General features: G+C 35.7%; 1 protein-coding gene across 1 annotated transcript; it reads left to right on the top strand.

Annotated features, from left to right (window-relative positions):
• Positions 1-754: 754 nt before the first annotated feature.
• LOC113359875 lies at positions 755-1,483 on the top strand. Its single transcript, XM_026603445.1, has one exon. It carries the CDS (start codon positions 755-757, stop codon positions 1,481-1,483), a length of 729 nt encoding a protein of 242 aa, XP_026459230.1.
• Positions 1,484-14,935: the final 13,452 nt, after the last annotated feature.

The following is a 14,935-nucleotide window of genomic DNA, read 5'->3' as shown; positions in this document are numbered from 1 at the left end:
TACTTGTTCATTCTCTGCTCTCAAGGGTTGTCTTGGATGATGATGAAAATGGAGGAGAATGCTTTATATAATGGTTACAGAGCTTGCAGAAATGCCCCCATGGTATCCCATTTAATGTTTGCAGACGATTTACTCATGTTTGGTACTCTCGACAACAAAACCATCAACACACTACTTCAGATTCTATCTATCTACGCTGCTTGGTCAGGGCAGCAAGTTAACATGCAGAAGTCAGCAGTATACTTCAGCAAAGGAGTAAAAAGTAATCGAAGATTGGAGGTTGCAAATATGGTAGGAGTGAAACAAATGGAGGGTACTGATAAATACTTGGGCCATCAATTACTTAAAGCTGCACATCTTACTTCTTCACATGGGTTTCTGGAAGATAAATTTATTGCTAAAACAGCTGGGTGGAAGAGGATATTCCTGTCTCATGCAGGTAGAACAATGTTGATCAAGACTGAGCTAGGCTTAATCCCTCCTTTTTATATGGCGACCTCTCTACTTCCAAAAAGAACTATTACTCAGCTGACCAGAATTATTAGAAACTTTTGGTGGGGGCATTAAAGTGGGATAAACAAAATGCATTTCATGAGCGCACAACATAAGAAAGCACATACATGAGATTAGTGATGAATGCAGATTATGTGATAAAGAGGTTGAAAACAGTGAGCATCTGTTTTTGCAATGCCCAACAACCCAAGCAATTTTGTTTACATCACCACTCAGCCTCGGAGTAGGAGAACAACCTAGTATGACTATACAAAATCATGTGACACAGTGGTTGGCTGAAGGTGGAGATTACACTAAACTGAAGATGGGGGCGTGTGTCTGGTGGGCTGTTTGGAAAGCTAGAAATGCTGTGATATTCAACAGGTCCAAGTTGAACATACAATATGTTCTTAAAGAGGCGTTGTATTGGGATAACATGGAAACCACAGCTGAAGATATGGACAATATGCTGACTGAGACTGATATTATGGAGTCCCAAAAGAACAACTGGGAACCACCTGAAGTAGAGAAAATCAAAATTAACTTTGATGGAGCAGCGGGACCTAGAGGTTTTGCTTGTGGAGCAGTTGCTAGGGATTCCAAGTCAAGTTTTCAGGGATGCAAAAATCAGAGTCTAAACTATTGCAAGGCAGTTGAAGCTGAGGGAAAAGGAGCATTGCTAGAAGTGGATTTGGCCAGAAGAAAGGGGTTCAGAGACATTATTCTGGAAGGGGATTCAATCACAGTTATCAATGCTCTCAAATATGCTCACTATAAACCAAACTGGCGCATTCAAAGTACTATAGACATAATCAGAGATGAGCTAAGTCTGTTCAGATCAGTAGACTTCAGGTATGTTAAGAAGACTGCCAATAATGTGGCACACAATGTTGCAGCTCTAGGTGTTACATCCCACTCCTCAAATGAGTGGTTTACTCTCCCTCCTTCTTGTATCGCTCAGCTCATTGCGAGTGAGTGTTCTTCTGTCTGAGTTGGTCTTTCAATTTTTTTGTTTTTTTTCAGTTTTTTCCCCTTTAAAAAAAAGGTAACTTAAGCAGGCAGAAATTCCAACACAAACCCAATATAAGAATTAGAGCTTACAATTAAACGCCATCTTAAAAACACATCTTAGCCGGAAAATATTCATGCACAAAGAAAATTAACCAAACGAATCCAAATACAGCTACCACCAGAAATATTAAAACCTTAATAAAGGAGTTTACCTGATGGATTCATTCTTCAATTCATTGAAACCAAGTGAATCCCATCTTCTTCCCTTTTTAGATCATTAATTATCATCACCAGATTCTTTGATTCATTCATCAGCAACCCTAGCTTTCATTTCTGATCTTGAAACTCGACCAAATTTCCACTAATTAGAGACCTATCATTCTTTGCCTTGCTGAAATCCCTGTTCAACAATCAACGGATCTGTGCTTCTTGCCTCTGAACTGAAGAAGAAGAAGAGGAAGTTGTGTCAATCAGAAAAAGAAAAGGTTGTCGCCGTCATCGAGCTTGTAAAAGATGATTATTAAAAAGGGTATATTAGTACCGGGATGTAAAATCAGTCATAAAGTTTGGGTGAAATATCCATAAAAGGTTATTTGAACCATAAATTTGAATATATGGCTATTTGAAAGGTTAGCATAGTTTGCTTGTCTTTTAGACCCAGGAATTCAAATTTAGGGCCTATTTAACCAAAAAACTGCTTTTAAATGTGGTCTCCCTATATAAGGAAGTGAATACTGTTATGTATTGAGGGCAATTGCTATGAGATGGGCATTAAATTTTTTCCATTTTGAGCTTATTTATGAGATGAAAAAGAAGCGAAAAACGGATGGACAAATGGGCAAATTTATTAGTTTTCCCATTGCATATTATGAAGAGCCGCGCATGATTTGTTAGGCGGCGAGGTAAAAGTTAGTCCGCGCAGTCAAAACCTATTCGCTGGCAGCCACATAATAATCCCCAGTTATATTGCACTACTTCTATTACGGCTAAATAATTATATAATAATAATAATTTATTTTATATTAGATAAATTTTAAGGACTTTATCATATTATATCAACTAATTTTGTTTGTTAGTGTAAATTAAGTGGGGGCACAAGTGATAGTTGGGTTCACTCAATCAAATTTGTTCATTTTGACCTCCTTTTTCATAGTGGAAAATCAGATTTTGTCATCTACGTGAATTGATAAAAAAAAATTACCTACTACCGTAGGGCGTGCCCTTACGTATCCAATTTCTTGGTCGAGCAAATGAGGTTCGGTGATATTACGTATGCGAAATAAATCTAGGTAGGTGACCCTCGATGATGATAATAGATTCTATTGGATATAAAAGATCGTAGACAAATATTAATGTTAGAGCATTGCTCGGTCAAACTCGCAAGTGTTGCTATCTCAAGCTTGTTTGTCAAGTTTAGTTGATCAAAACTATATACTTGATTTCTAGTCTACTTATAGCTATGTCTCGAATTAGGATAGAAGTGTGTAGTTGAACATTAGGCTTCACGACGTTCACCAATTGAAGAAGAAGATCTACTGAAGAGCTTGGAGGAACTTCATCAACAAAAGGTATGTGGAGACTAAAGCTTATCTATCCCTCAGAAGTCTATTCTATTCTATCTTCTAAAGAGACTAAGTCGTATAGCTATATAGACTTTTACATTATACACATTTGAAATTTCGAGTTGAGTTTATCTCGTTTATATATTTCTCGAAATACGTGTTGGAAGCTTTTTAGCTTTAGCAAAACTTCATCATCTACTTGACGAGTTTAGTTGTAGACAATTTATTCGTTGGAAACTATATATTAAGTCAAGATGATCATCTGAAAATTACCTTGAACATCTTACATGATTTGTGTGAGACAATCATTTGATGTTAACTTGGGAAGTTTCGTATTGATCGATTAATCACTTGAAAATTACTTGAAGCTAGTGGTATGTGTAAAATTACCATTGTTGTCTTCTAAAGATGTTTCAATGATTAAATGAGAGTTTTAGAACTACTACCAACATCTGGATATAACACAGTATGCGTACCTAGTATGCGAACTGTGAATGCTAGTTCAGGTCCGGAACTCTTGTTTGCGAACTGTGTTTGCGAATGGGTTTACCTGTGAAAGGTCCGGAATTATGGTTTGCGAACACAGTTTGCGAACGACTAAGAATAGCTAAGTCCGGAAATGTGGTTCGTGTACTCTGTTTGTGAACACAATGGTTAGGTTCTAAATCGGTAAGTATGATTCATACTCATGAACTCAAGTTCGTTTGCGAACTAAAGTCCCTGGAACTTTAATGAAATAAGGTATGCGAACTTGTTTTCCAAACTATGGCATTATATTCATGAATTGGTTCTTATATAAGTACTTTGTACAATTACAAACCAAACCGAATATTTTTCAAATAGTTCATATATATATTTCTATGAGATGATGAACATTTGAACCACTCTCTTGAAACACATAAAGATTCATTTGATTATCTATCATGATTGATTGATCATCATTTTTTATCTAGAAATGTTAGATGAATATGGATAAACTATAAGTGTTCATGTGGATAACTTCGGTTAACTATTATTGAGCCAACGGTTATACACGTTTAGGTACGGTTCATCCATATCTAAATATAAGTATATTTCATTTGTGTGTATCAAGCTAATACCATTTAAATGTGGAGATTGATTGCTTATTTTCTAAGCAGACTTAGCTTGAATCTTAAATCTTGAATTCATGTAACGGTGAATATCAATTGTTTTGTTACTAAGCTATCTTAGCTTTGATTGTAAGTAACCCTGATTTGAAAAACTATATAAGGGAGAACTCTAGCGTCTGGGAAACCTAATCACGATAATCTCGTGTGTCCTAGTTGAAAACTAGATTCGACTCTCCATTAACCTAGGTTTCCAAAACCATTATTCGGTTAACGACTTGAAGACTTCATTTTGGATTCGTGAAGCCAGATCCAACTATTTTCTCTGTAGTTGCGTATTCTGATCTTACTTATTCTATCGCGTTGAGCTTAATCTTCTCTAAGATTTTCTCGAGATTTATCTCCGATAGGTAAGATATAAAAAGTAATCACAACAGTTCTTCGTCTCAGACTCTTGTGATTCCGCAATAACTTCTTCTACTAATCAATTAGGTTATTGTAAGGTGACTAATATTTCTAGGCTGCTCTTCGGGAGTATAAGACCGGACTACTAGTTGAGTTTCCTGTACACCTTGATCTTTATCTAAAGAAGGAAACAACAACCAGAATAGACTTATCTGTGGGAGATAGATTTTTTTATAAGTCTTTGACTTTGGGTCATAGCAAATCTTAGTTGTGGGTGAGATCATCTAAGGAAATCAAGTGCGCAGAGTCCTGTTGGGATTCAAGAGGGGTAAGGAACGCGAATGTACCTTAATCGGTGTGATACTTGTTTAGGGATCAACTACATTCCAGTCCTAAGTTAACTTGTAGTAGGTTAGAGTATGTAGCGGCTTAATACAGTGTGGTTTCAAATCTGGACTAGGTACCGAGGTTTTTCTGCATTTGCGGTTTCCTCGTTAACAAAATTTCTGGTGTCTGTGTTATTTCTTTTCCACATTATATTTGTTTATATAATTGAAATATCACAGGTTGTGCATAGTTCAATCATAGTTGATAAATCCGACCTTGTTTGTTGGATAAGACTTGATTGACACTAGCCTACTACAAGTTAAATTCAGAATAGAATGTAGTTGAGTCCTAGCCAAATCTCACACCGATTAAGGTACAGTCGCGTTCCTTACGCCTATGAATCCCAACAGGACTCTACGCACTTGATTCCCTTAGATGATCTCACTCACAACTAAGAGTTGCGACGACCCAAAATCGAAGACTTTATAAGCAAATCAAATCTATCTCCCACAGAAAAGTCTATTTTGATAGATAAATCTGTCTCCCACAGAAATAACTACAAAGTTTTTGTTCCGTCTTTTGATAAATCAAGTTAAACATGAACCAATTGATAATCCAATCTTATATTCCCGAAGAACATCCTATAAATATCAATCACCTCACAATAACTTAACTATATGGTAGTAGAACAAGTTATTGTGGAATCACAAAGAATGAGACGAAGAGCTTTGTGATTACTTTTTATATCTTACCCATTGGAGATAAATCTCGAGCCAATCTTAGAAAATATAGTACTCAAAAAGATAGAACAAATAAGATCGGAACACGCAACTATAAAGAAAATAGTTGGGTTCAGAATCCCAATGAAGTATTTAAGTCGTTAACCTATAATGGTTTTAGGAAAAACCTAGGTTAAAGGAGAATCGACTCTAGTACGTAACTAGTAGCACGCATGAGGTGTGGGGATTAGGTTTCCCAGTTGCTAGAGTTCTCCCTTGTATAGTCTTCAAATCAGGGTTTGATAACTTTTAAACAAAGCAATAAATATTCACCGTTAGATGAAATCCTGATTTAAGATTCAAGTTAAGTTTTCTTAAATCCAAAGCAATATCTCTCCACCATTAGATGGTATTATCTTGTTACACACAAATGAAATATATCTTCATTTATATATGGGTAACCGTACCTAAACGTGTATATCGAAATTAGCCATACGAACACTTTTGTATTAACCACATTCATCTAAAACTTCTAGATCAAATGATAATCACATGAATCTAATTGTGTTACTCATAGAGTTGTTCAATTATTGATATTCTCATAGAAGTATACAAGACACAATTGAAACAAAATCAGATTGATTCAAGAGAATCAATTAATGAACATTAAGCCACGGTTTGCAAAGATTGCATTCCTTAATTTATATATGTATTTGTTCATGAGTATGAAATCATACTTAACCGATTTTAGAACTTAAACCAACTTAGTTTGCAAACGGGTACGCAAACTTAAGTTCCGGACTTTGGTCTTGTCCGATAGTTCGCAAACCGGTATGCGTACTTTCGTCCCGGACCTTACTCAGGTAGAACTGTTCGCATACTGGTATGCAAACTTGGTTCCCGGACTTTAACAAATAAAACCATTCACATACTGGTATGCAAACTTGGTTTCCGGACCTGAATCATAACACAACAGTTTGCATACGGTTATGCATACTGGCCATATCCAGACAATGGTTAATTATCCTAAACTCCCATTTCAATCGCTGAAACATCCTTATAATACGACAATAGCTGTCTCACACAAACTATTAGCTTATAAGTAATTTTCAAGTGATCGAATGATCAATACAAAACATTCCGAGTCGACAACAAATGACTATCTCACACAAATCATGTAAGATGTTTCAAGGCAATTTTCACATGATCATCTTTTGACTTATTATTCAGTTTCCAACAAATAAATTGTTTCCAACTAAACTCGTCAAGAATAATAATGAATGTAGCTAAAGCAAAAAACTTCCAACACATATTTCGAGAAAGATATAAGCGAGTTAAACTCAGCTCGAAATATCAAATGTGTATAATGTATAAGTCTATATAGCAATACGACTTCGTCTCAATAGGAGATAGAATAGAATAGAATAGAATTCTGAGTGATAGATAAGCTTTAGTCTCCACATACCTTTTGTTGATTAAGTTCCTCCAAGCTCTCTTCAGTAGATCTTCGTCTTCAATCGATGAACGCCGTGAAGTCTAAAGCTCAACTACACATTCTATCCTAGTCCGAGACATAGATATAAGTAGATTAGAAATCAAGACTTATAGTTTTCATCACCTAAACGTGACAAACAAGCTTGAGATAGCAACGTTTGCAAGTTCGACCAAGCAGTGCTCTAACAATCTCCCCTTTTGTCAATTTTAGTGACAAAACTATCAATACATATGGATTAAAAAATAAATACACTTTGTAGCTTCTCATCCATCATGCTTGATTTCCTTGGTTCTTCAACATTCCTTGAATTCTTCGCTACTCCACGTACTTCAGTGATTCTGAACGTGTTCAACTCAGCATCGTTGTTGTTGAAGATCTAGCCATAAAAATAAAAAAACATATGAAAAACATTTGTTCTCAATCATTGTTAGACAGTGTCATTGTATTATTACGCAGCATCAAAGTCCAATTGTATCAAAACTTTGATAATAATACTATGGTGATATGTGTCACTCCCCCTCAGTCAATACTTCCATCTCACATGGTGCTGAAGATCTGGGGTAATGGCATGTATGATAGCATTTAAGCCGTCAGAATTTTTCTTTGCAGCGAGAATCTCGTCAGGCTCATACCTACCAATATCCTTTGCAACAGTTACGCCGTCTATTGTAACCATTGGAGGATTATAGCCATTAACAACATAAACCTATGATTGAAAATCACGTGCTTGAAGAAAGGCACGCATAACAATTTTCTACCATAAATAATTCGAGCCATCGAAGAGTGGCGGTACGTTTATAGAGATATCGCTTTTTTCCATAGAGTCAGATTGCTACAAACACAGACTTATGAGGTCTTAGCATGTATTCCTTTTCTAATACCAATTGAAAAAGCGGGGGTCTAACAACCACACCCAATATTTCGTTCGGTAATCTGTATGGACTAACTCCGATATAAGTCCAAGAGAATGAAATAGACAGACAGACTCAATCAAGCATAAACATCCAAGAGTTATATCTCAATTTCTCAATATAATCTGCAATCAAACAGATAGAAATCTGTGAGCCTGATTGATATGAGAAATAACTTGAACGGTACCAAAGACCAATGTTCAAGTGTTAATCAATTTCAATCAACAACCAAAGGTCGGATTTACCAATTGATTGAACTACGCACAACCTGTGAGATCAGACTCATCTATTACCGTAGACTTTTCTGTGTAATACAAATTTGTTTATTCAAGTCTCCTACTTTGGGTCGTAGTAACTCTTGGTTGTGGGTGAGATCAGCTAAGGGATCAAGTGCGTAGCATCCTACTGGGATCAGAGACGTAAGGAGCACAACTATACCTTGGATCAGTGTGAGACTGATTGGGGTTCAACTATAGTCCAGACCGAAGTTAGTTTGTTGTAGGCTAGTGTCTGTAGAGGCTTAATACAGTGTGGTGTTCAATCCGGACTAGGTCCCGGGGTTTTTCTGCATTTGCGGTTTCCTCGTTAAGAAAACTTCTGGTGGCTGTGTTATTTCTATTCTGCATTATATTTTGCTATATAATTGAAATATCACAGGTTGTGCGTTGTATCGATCAATTGTGAAATCCAACCTTTGGTTGTTGATTGGAAATTGATTGATCCTTGGATATTGGTCTTTGGTACCATCCAAGTTTATATCTCTTGTATTTAATAAAGACTCGCAGATTTCTATTTTCTTGAGTATAGATTAAATCAAAAGATTGAGATATTAACTCCTTGATATACTTTTTATTAAGATTGAGTCTGTCTGTCTAGTTGATTATCTTAAAAGTATATTAGAGTTAGTCCATATAGATTGTTAATCGAAATATTGGGTGAGGTTGTTGGACCCCCCGAATTTTCAATTGGTATCAGAGCAGGCAAATACGTTCAAGACCTCAAAAGTCTGTGTTTGTAGCGATCTGACTCTATGGGCAGAGGTACTATGTCTGATAAACGCATCACTAGAAATAAAGACTCTGTTTCTAATAGGTCTATTGAGAAAGATCCATCAATCTCTGTTATAGACGAACCTAGTGTTCAAATGAAACAGACTAACACTGACATATGTTATCCTGATGAATCTGACTTTGTTGTTCAAGAGGAAACAACTATAGAGAGTAAACTAATTCTAAATCTCGTTATAATTCAAGCTGATAGATTCAAACAGTTGAAAAAACATGTCAATATCCTTCTTGGTGTAGTAAAAGATTGTAGCTCCAGTGAAAAGGCTTCTTATAAGGAAAATACTGAAGTTCGATCAACTCGTATCTTACTTGCGGCAAAACTTGAAAATGATTCTTTAGAAATTGAACATCTCTTAAGTAATCTCTCCATTCAAGGATGTTCAGAAAAGTCTGTTATACCCTCTACTTCTATTCGAACTGAAAGAGCTCGAGTTTCAGAAGTAATTTCAGATTCTCTTCCCACTCAAACTGGTGTGCAGGGGATTCACACATCAGCTGGAAGAAAAAAATCTCCAAACGATAATGTTAGGTCTGCAATATCTAATCACTCCCGTGATCAGAAAGTGTGTCTCTTTTGTGATTCAAAAGGGCATATAGTGCAAAATAGGAAACCCAAGTTGAAAACAAATCGTTGGTTCAACTTCAACACACCTTAGATTTGATTCTTAAAGGTGTAATTGACATTCGTATGTCTAAACCAATTGGTTTTAGTACACATCGTGTGTTTCTTACCAGGAAGCTCAGTTCAACGAGTTCCTCAAATGCACAAAAGCATAATAGACCTTTTGACAAATATCGTCCAAGAAGAACTCATGTTCTCTCTCCTATTAGAAATGGGGATAATGCTAACCCTGATATGAATCATGTATCAAGTGAAGAATGCGGATATGAGCAGATGGATGACAACCTAAATTTATTATTCAGGGATACAAGGAAATCATCAACAAACTGTGTACTCCATCTAGACGACACTCTTCAGGTAAAAATCCTTACTATGTGTCATACTATGATAGTAAATTTTATGACAATTTTTCACATCATAATAGTCTTCCTCCAAAGTACAGAAGAAAGGGGTTTAACCAAAAACAATATTCATTTGATGAGCCAAAAGCTCATACTTGTGCTACTTGATCACAAGGTTGAAATCTCTCACACAAAAATCCTGGTTGATAGATATGTTCAGGTATACTTGTTGGAAATGGTGTTTTCAGATTCTCAAGCTATTTTGTTATCGGCTTTAGCATGAGTATCTTTGCAAAAATGCTTGCACAAGTATTTGTTTTGATGTTGTCAAAACTTCTATTTGTTTTTGTTTTTTTGGTTAAACAAGGTGCTACTTATGTACCCAAAAAAAATCGCTTCTCTTATGAGACTTAATTTTTTTTTGAGACATTATGATTTCTTCTTGTTGCAAGAGGTCTCAGCAAGGTCGTGTTCGTCGACTCTTGTCCCTCTTTTGGGTCGAGATTGAACTCGTATAGGTTACCCGTGTGACTGACACGAATCAATTAAGGAAACCCTAAAAAATTCCTTCCCTAAGAAACCTTTAAGTACCCGACCTATTGAGTTACGCAAGTCACGTACGCATACTCTAGGTTATTTTTGGGCTGTCAAGAATGTCTTCTTCTTCATCTCGCAATGGTGATTTTGCAAAGGGATTTCTTGAGAAAGGTTTTGGTTTCGAATCAAAAGGAAGGAAGAAAAGAAATCTTGTAGAAGATGGTGCACCTAATGCCTCATTCTACTATGCCTACTCACACCAGGATGTTGAGAATGAGGATATGGTCTCTGTTGAAGTCGTTCATGACTTTCTTAAATACTTTGAGGAAGCAAAACTGCAACTTATTGATACTATGAAGGATCTTGATATGATTAGAATTGAGTTGAAAAAGGTTACTACTGACCTTGGTCTAATAAAGTCACATGTTAAAGAACTTCTCAATGAGGATATCTACACCGAAGACGCAGTTGATAATATAAATCACAAGCTCAAATGTCTCGAAATCCGTGAAGCTACCGAAGGTGAACTTTGGTTTAGCTTGTGATCGGTTTCTAGTAGATTTTTTTTTGTCTAGGAAACTTCTTAAGAGAATTTTTATTCTTGTTTTTGTTTAAGAAGTATTTCTAGGGTTTGGAATAGCCATTATTCTGAGTACACATAGCTATGTCCAACGTTTTCATCTTGCAATGTTTTTAGATTTATTTATTTAAATTCTAAAGTTGATTTGGAAGATGATTTTTGCACTATTAATCTTTATGGTTTTATATATTGCAATATGTTATGGGATATGTGTGTTTGCGTCCGTGAATTATGATTGTCCCATATGATGTCAAAAGTTATCTCCTTCATATGTCGATATGCATGTATTGATAAAAGATCGATGAACTTTTGACAAAAAAAAATGAACCTATTATGTCGTTATGCAAATAATTGATGGAAGATAGGATGAATTTTTGTCTACAAAGATTATGTCTATTATATGTTGTTATGCAAATAGTGATGAAAAAAGAATGAATCTTTGTCCATTCCAAAGTATTGATCTTCCCTGATCCATATTTTATGTATATACTGTGCGGATCCATAAGTCTTCTTATGTGAGCATTTCCAACTAAACTAATCATGAATTCGTTTGTGGTTAACTTGGTTGAGTATTCCGATTAAATTAATCATGGGTTCTCTTGTGATTAATTTAATTGAGAATTTTGGATACAAAATCATTTTCTTTGTGGTTTTTGATGTCCAAAGAAATCCTTCTTTTCTTGTGAAAGTAAGGTGGCTCTTGTTGTTCTTTCGGGAATGACATCAAATGGGGGAGAGTTCTTTTGAACTTGCGCTTAATTTACATATCTTTGTGGGGAGTGCGGCTGTGGGATATTTTAGGAGTTATCTTGTATCTTTATAAATTCCTTGATGAATGCATTTAGCTTCGGCTATATGATTGCATCTAAACAAAGTTGATATGTACTTTTATTTTGTCTTGAAGCATCTCCGTGGAAATTTCATTAGGATCCCGTTTTCGTACCTTTGCCAATTTTATTGACAAAAAGGGGGAGAATTAATGTGTAGTTCATACTACAAATACATATAATTTTCGGATCATTATGTAAGGGGGAGTGGTTTTCATGTTGAGATGAAAGTATTGACTAAGGGGGAGTGATACATATCACCATGGTATTGTTGTCAAAGTTGTGATACAATTGAACTTTGATACTGTGTAATAATACTATGACACTATATAACAATGATCGAGAGCTTTTGTTTTATCATTGTTATAGTTACGGATCTTCAACAACTATGATGCTGAACTGAAAATCTATGGAATCATGGGAATACTTAGAAAAGACGATTTTTTCAAGTAATGTTGAAGCACCAAGGAGATCAAGCATGTGGACGAGAAGCTACAAAGTTTTATTTATTTTGTAATCCATATGTATTGATAGTTTTGTCACTAAAATTGACAAAGGGGGAGATTGTTAGAGCATTGATCGATCGAACTCGCAAGCGTTGCTATCTCAATCTTATTTGTCAAATTTAGTTGTCAAAACTATATGTCTTGATTTCTGGTTTACTTATAGCTAAGTCTCGGACTAGGATAGTTAAGTGTAGTTGAGCTCCAGACTCCACGACGATCATCTTACGAAGACGAAGAACTACTCAAGGAACCAGTGGAACTTCATCCGACTAAAAGTTATGTGAAGACTTGAACTTATCTAACACTCAAAATTCTATCTACTCTATCTCCTACTCTTTAGACAAAAGTCGTATAAGTATCATAGTTTTCATACATACACATTTTCTATTTCGAGCCGAGTTTATCTCGCATATCTATTTCTCGAAATATGTGTTGGTAAGCTTTCACTTTAACCATTTTCATCTTTACGTGACGAAAGTCATGATGACGTTTCAATCTCTTGAAAATTGCTTTGATGACGATAGTTTTTAATAACGATTATTATAACATTATAAAAGAATGTTTCAATGATTGAAATGTAGAGTTGAGATTATGTAACCATCTACGAATATAAGCATATATAGTGTGTTCGCACATTAGTGTATAAATCCATGTACCGGAAACCAATTGTGTGCATATGTGTGCATACGGAATTGGCAAAGGAGACAGGTTGGGTACGGGTACCCGTACACGTACTGGCGGAACTTTTCCTCCCGGAAAATTCTGCTGAGTTTGTAGTTTTACAAACTAGTAAACCAGTCACCTTAGGTAAGCGTACCCGTATGCGTACTGGAAGAACTTTTCTACCCGAAAAATTCTGCTGAGTTTGGAAACCAAAACCAAATCAATCTGGTTGCTAAGGTACGCATACCCGTACGCGTACCCAAGCTGGTTATTTTCTCAAATCGGTAGTTCATGAACTTAAACAATAAATTATAAGGAATGCAATCTTTGCAAAACATGGCTATATTGTTCATGAATTGACTCAAATGAATCAAACAGATTTTCTTTCAATTGTGTCTATGTATAAGGACCTAAGCAATTGAACAAATCTTCAACTAGTTCTTTTGAAGTCATCTGAACTAGTTATGAAGAAGATGAATACGGTTAATATGAAAGTGCTCATATGGTAACCATTGGTTAACTATTTGTGAACCAACTAAGTTACATGTTTAGGTACGGTTACTCAAACCTAAATGAAATACATTTCATTTGTGTATGACAAGCTAAGTTTCGATCTAACGGTTGAAAGATATTAGCTTGTATCTAATCAGGTTTTCATCTAACGGTGAATACTGAATGCTTTGTTACTAAGCTAACATTGATTGTAAATCCTGATTTGAAAACTATATAAAGGAGAACTCTAGCAAATGGAAAAACTAATCCCCACACCTTATTTGTGATACTAGTTGGTTTAGCTAGAGTCGATTCTCCTTTAACCTTAGGTTTCTTCTCGAGACCCTGTAGGTTAACGACTTAAAGACTTCATTGGGATTGTGAAGCCAGACGAAACTACTTCTCTTGCAGTTGAGCGATCTGATCTTGTCATTTTCTATCGTACGAGTTCAATGAAAGATTGACTTGATATTATATCTCCGACAGGGAAAGATAAAAAGAAATTACAAACATCTTCGTCTCATCGTTTGTGATTCCGCAATATCTTGTTTTGCTACCATACGATTAAGATTATTGTGAGGTGAATGATGATTCTAGGCTGTTCTTCGGGAATATAAGTCCAGGTTAACGATTAGTTCCTGTTCACCTTGATTTTATCAAAAGACGGAACAAAACTCGTAGGTTTATCTGTGGGAGACTGATTATCTATTACCGTAGACTTTTCTGTGTGATACAGATTTGTTTATTCAAGTCTTCGACTTTGGGTCGTAGCAACTCTTGGTTGTGGGTGAGATCAGCTAAGGGAATCAAGTGCGTAGCATCCTGCTGGGATCAGAGACGTAAGGAGCACAATTGTACCTTGGATCAGTGTGAGATTGATTGGGGTTCAACTATAGTTCAGACTGAAGTTAGTTTGTAGTAGGATAGTGTCTGTAGCGTCTTAATACAGTGTGGTTTTGAATCTGGAATAGGTCCCGAGGTTTTTCTTCATTTGCGGTTTCCTCGTTAACAAAACTTCTGATGTCTCTGTTATTTCTATTCCGCATTATATATTGTTATAGAATTGAAATATCACAGGTTGTGCGTTGTATCGATCAATTGTGAAATCCAACCTTTGGTTGTTGATTGGAAATTGATTAATCCTTGGATATTGGTCTTTGGTACCATCCAAGTTTATATCTCTTGTATTTAATAAAGACTCACATATTTCTATTTGCTTGAGTATAGATTAAATCAAGAGCTTGAGATATTAACTCCTTGATATACTTTTTATTAAGATTGAGTCTGACT

This window comes from Papaver somniferum, chromosome 3 (assembly GCF_003573695.1).
Source record: "Papaver somniferum cultivar HN1 chromosome 3, ASM357369v1, whole genome shotgun sequence".
Classification (NCBI taxonomy): domain Eukaryota; kingdom Viridiplantae; phylum Streptophyta; class Magnoliopsida; order Ranunculales; family Papaveraceae; genus Papaver; species Papaver somniferum.
The sequence above is the reverse complement of the archived record's forward strand: the minus strand, read 5'-3'. Positions and strand labels throughout refer to the sequence as shown.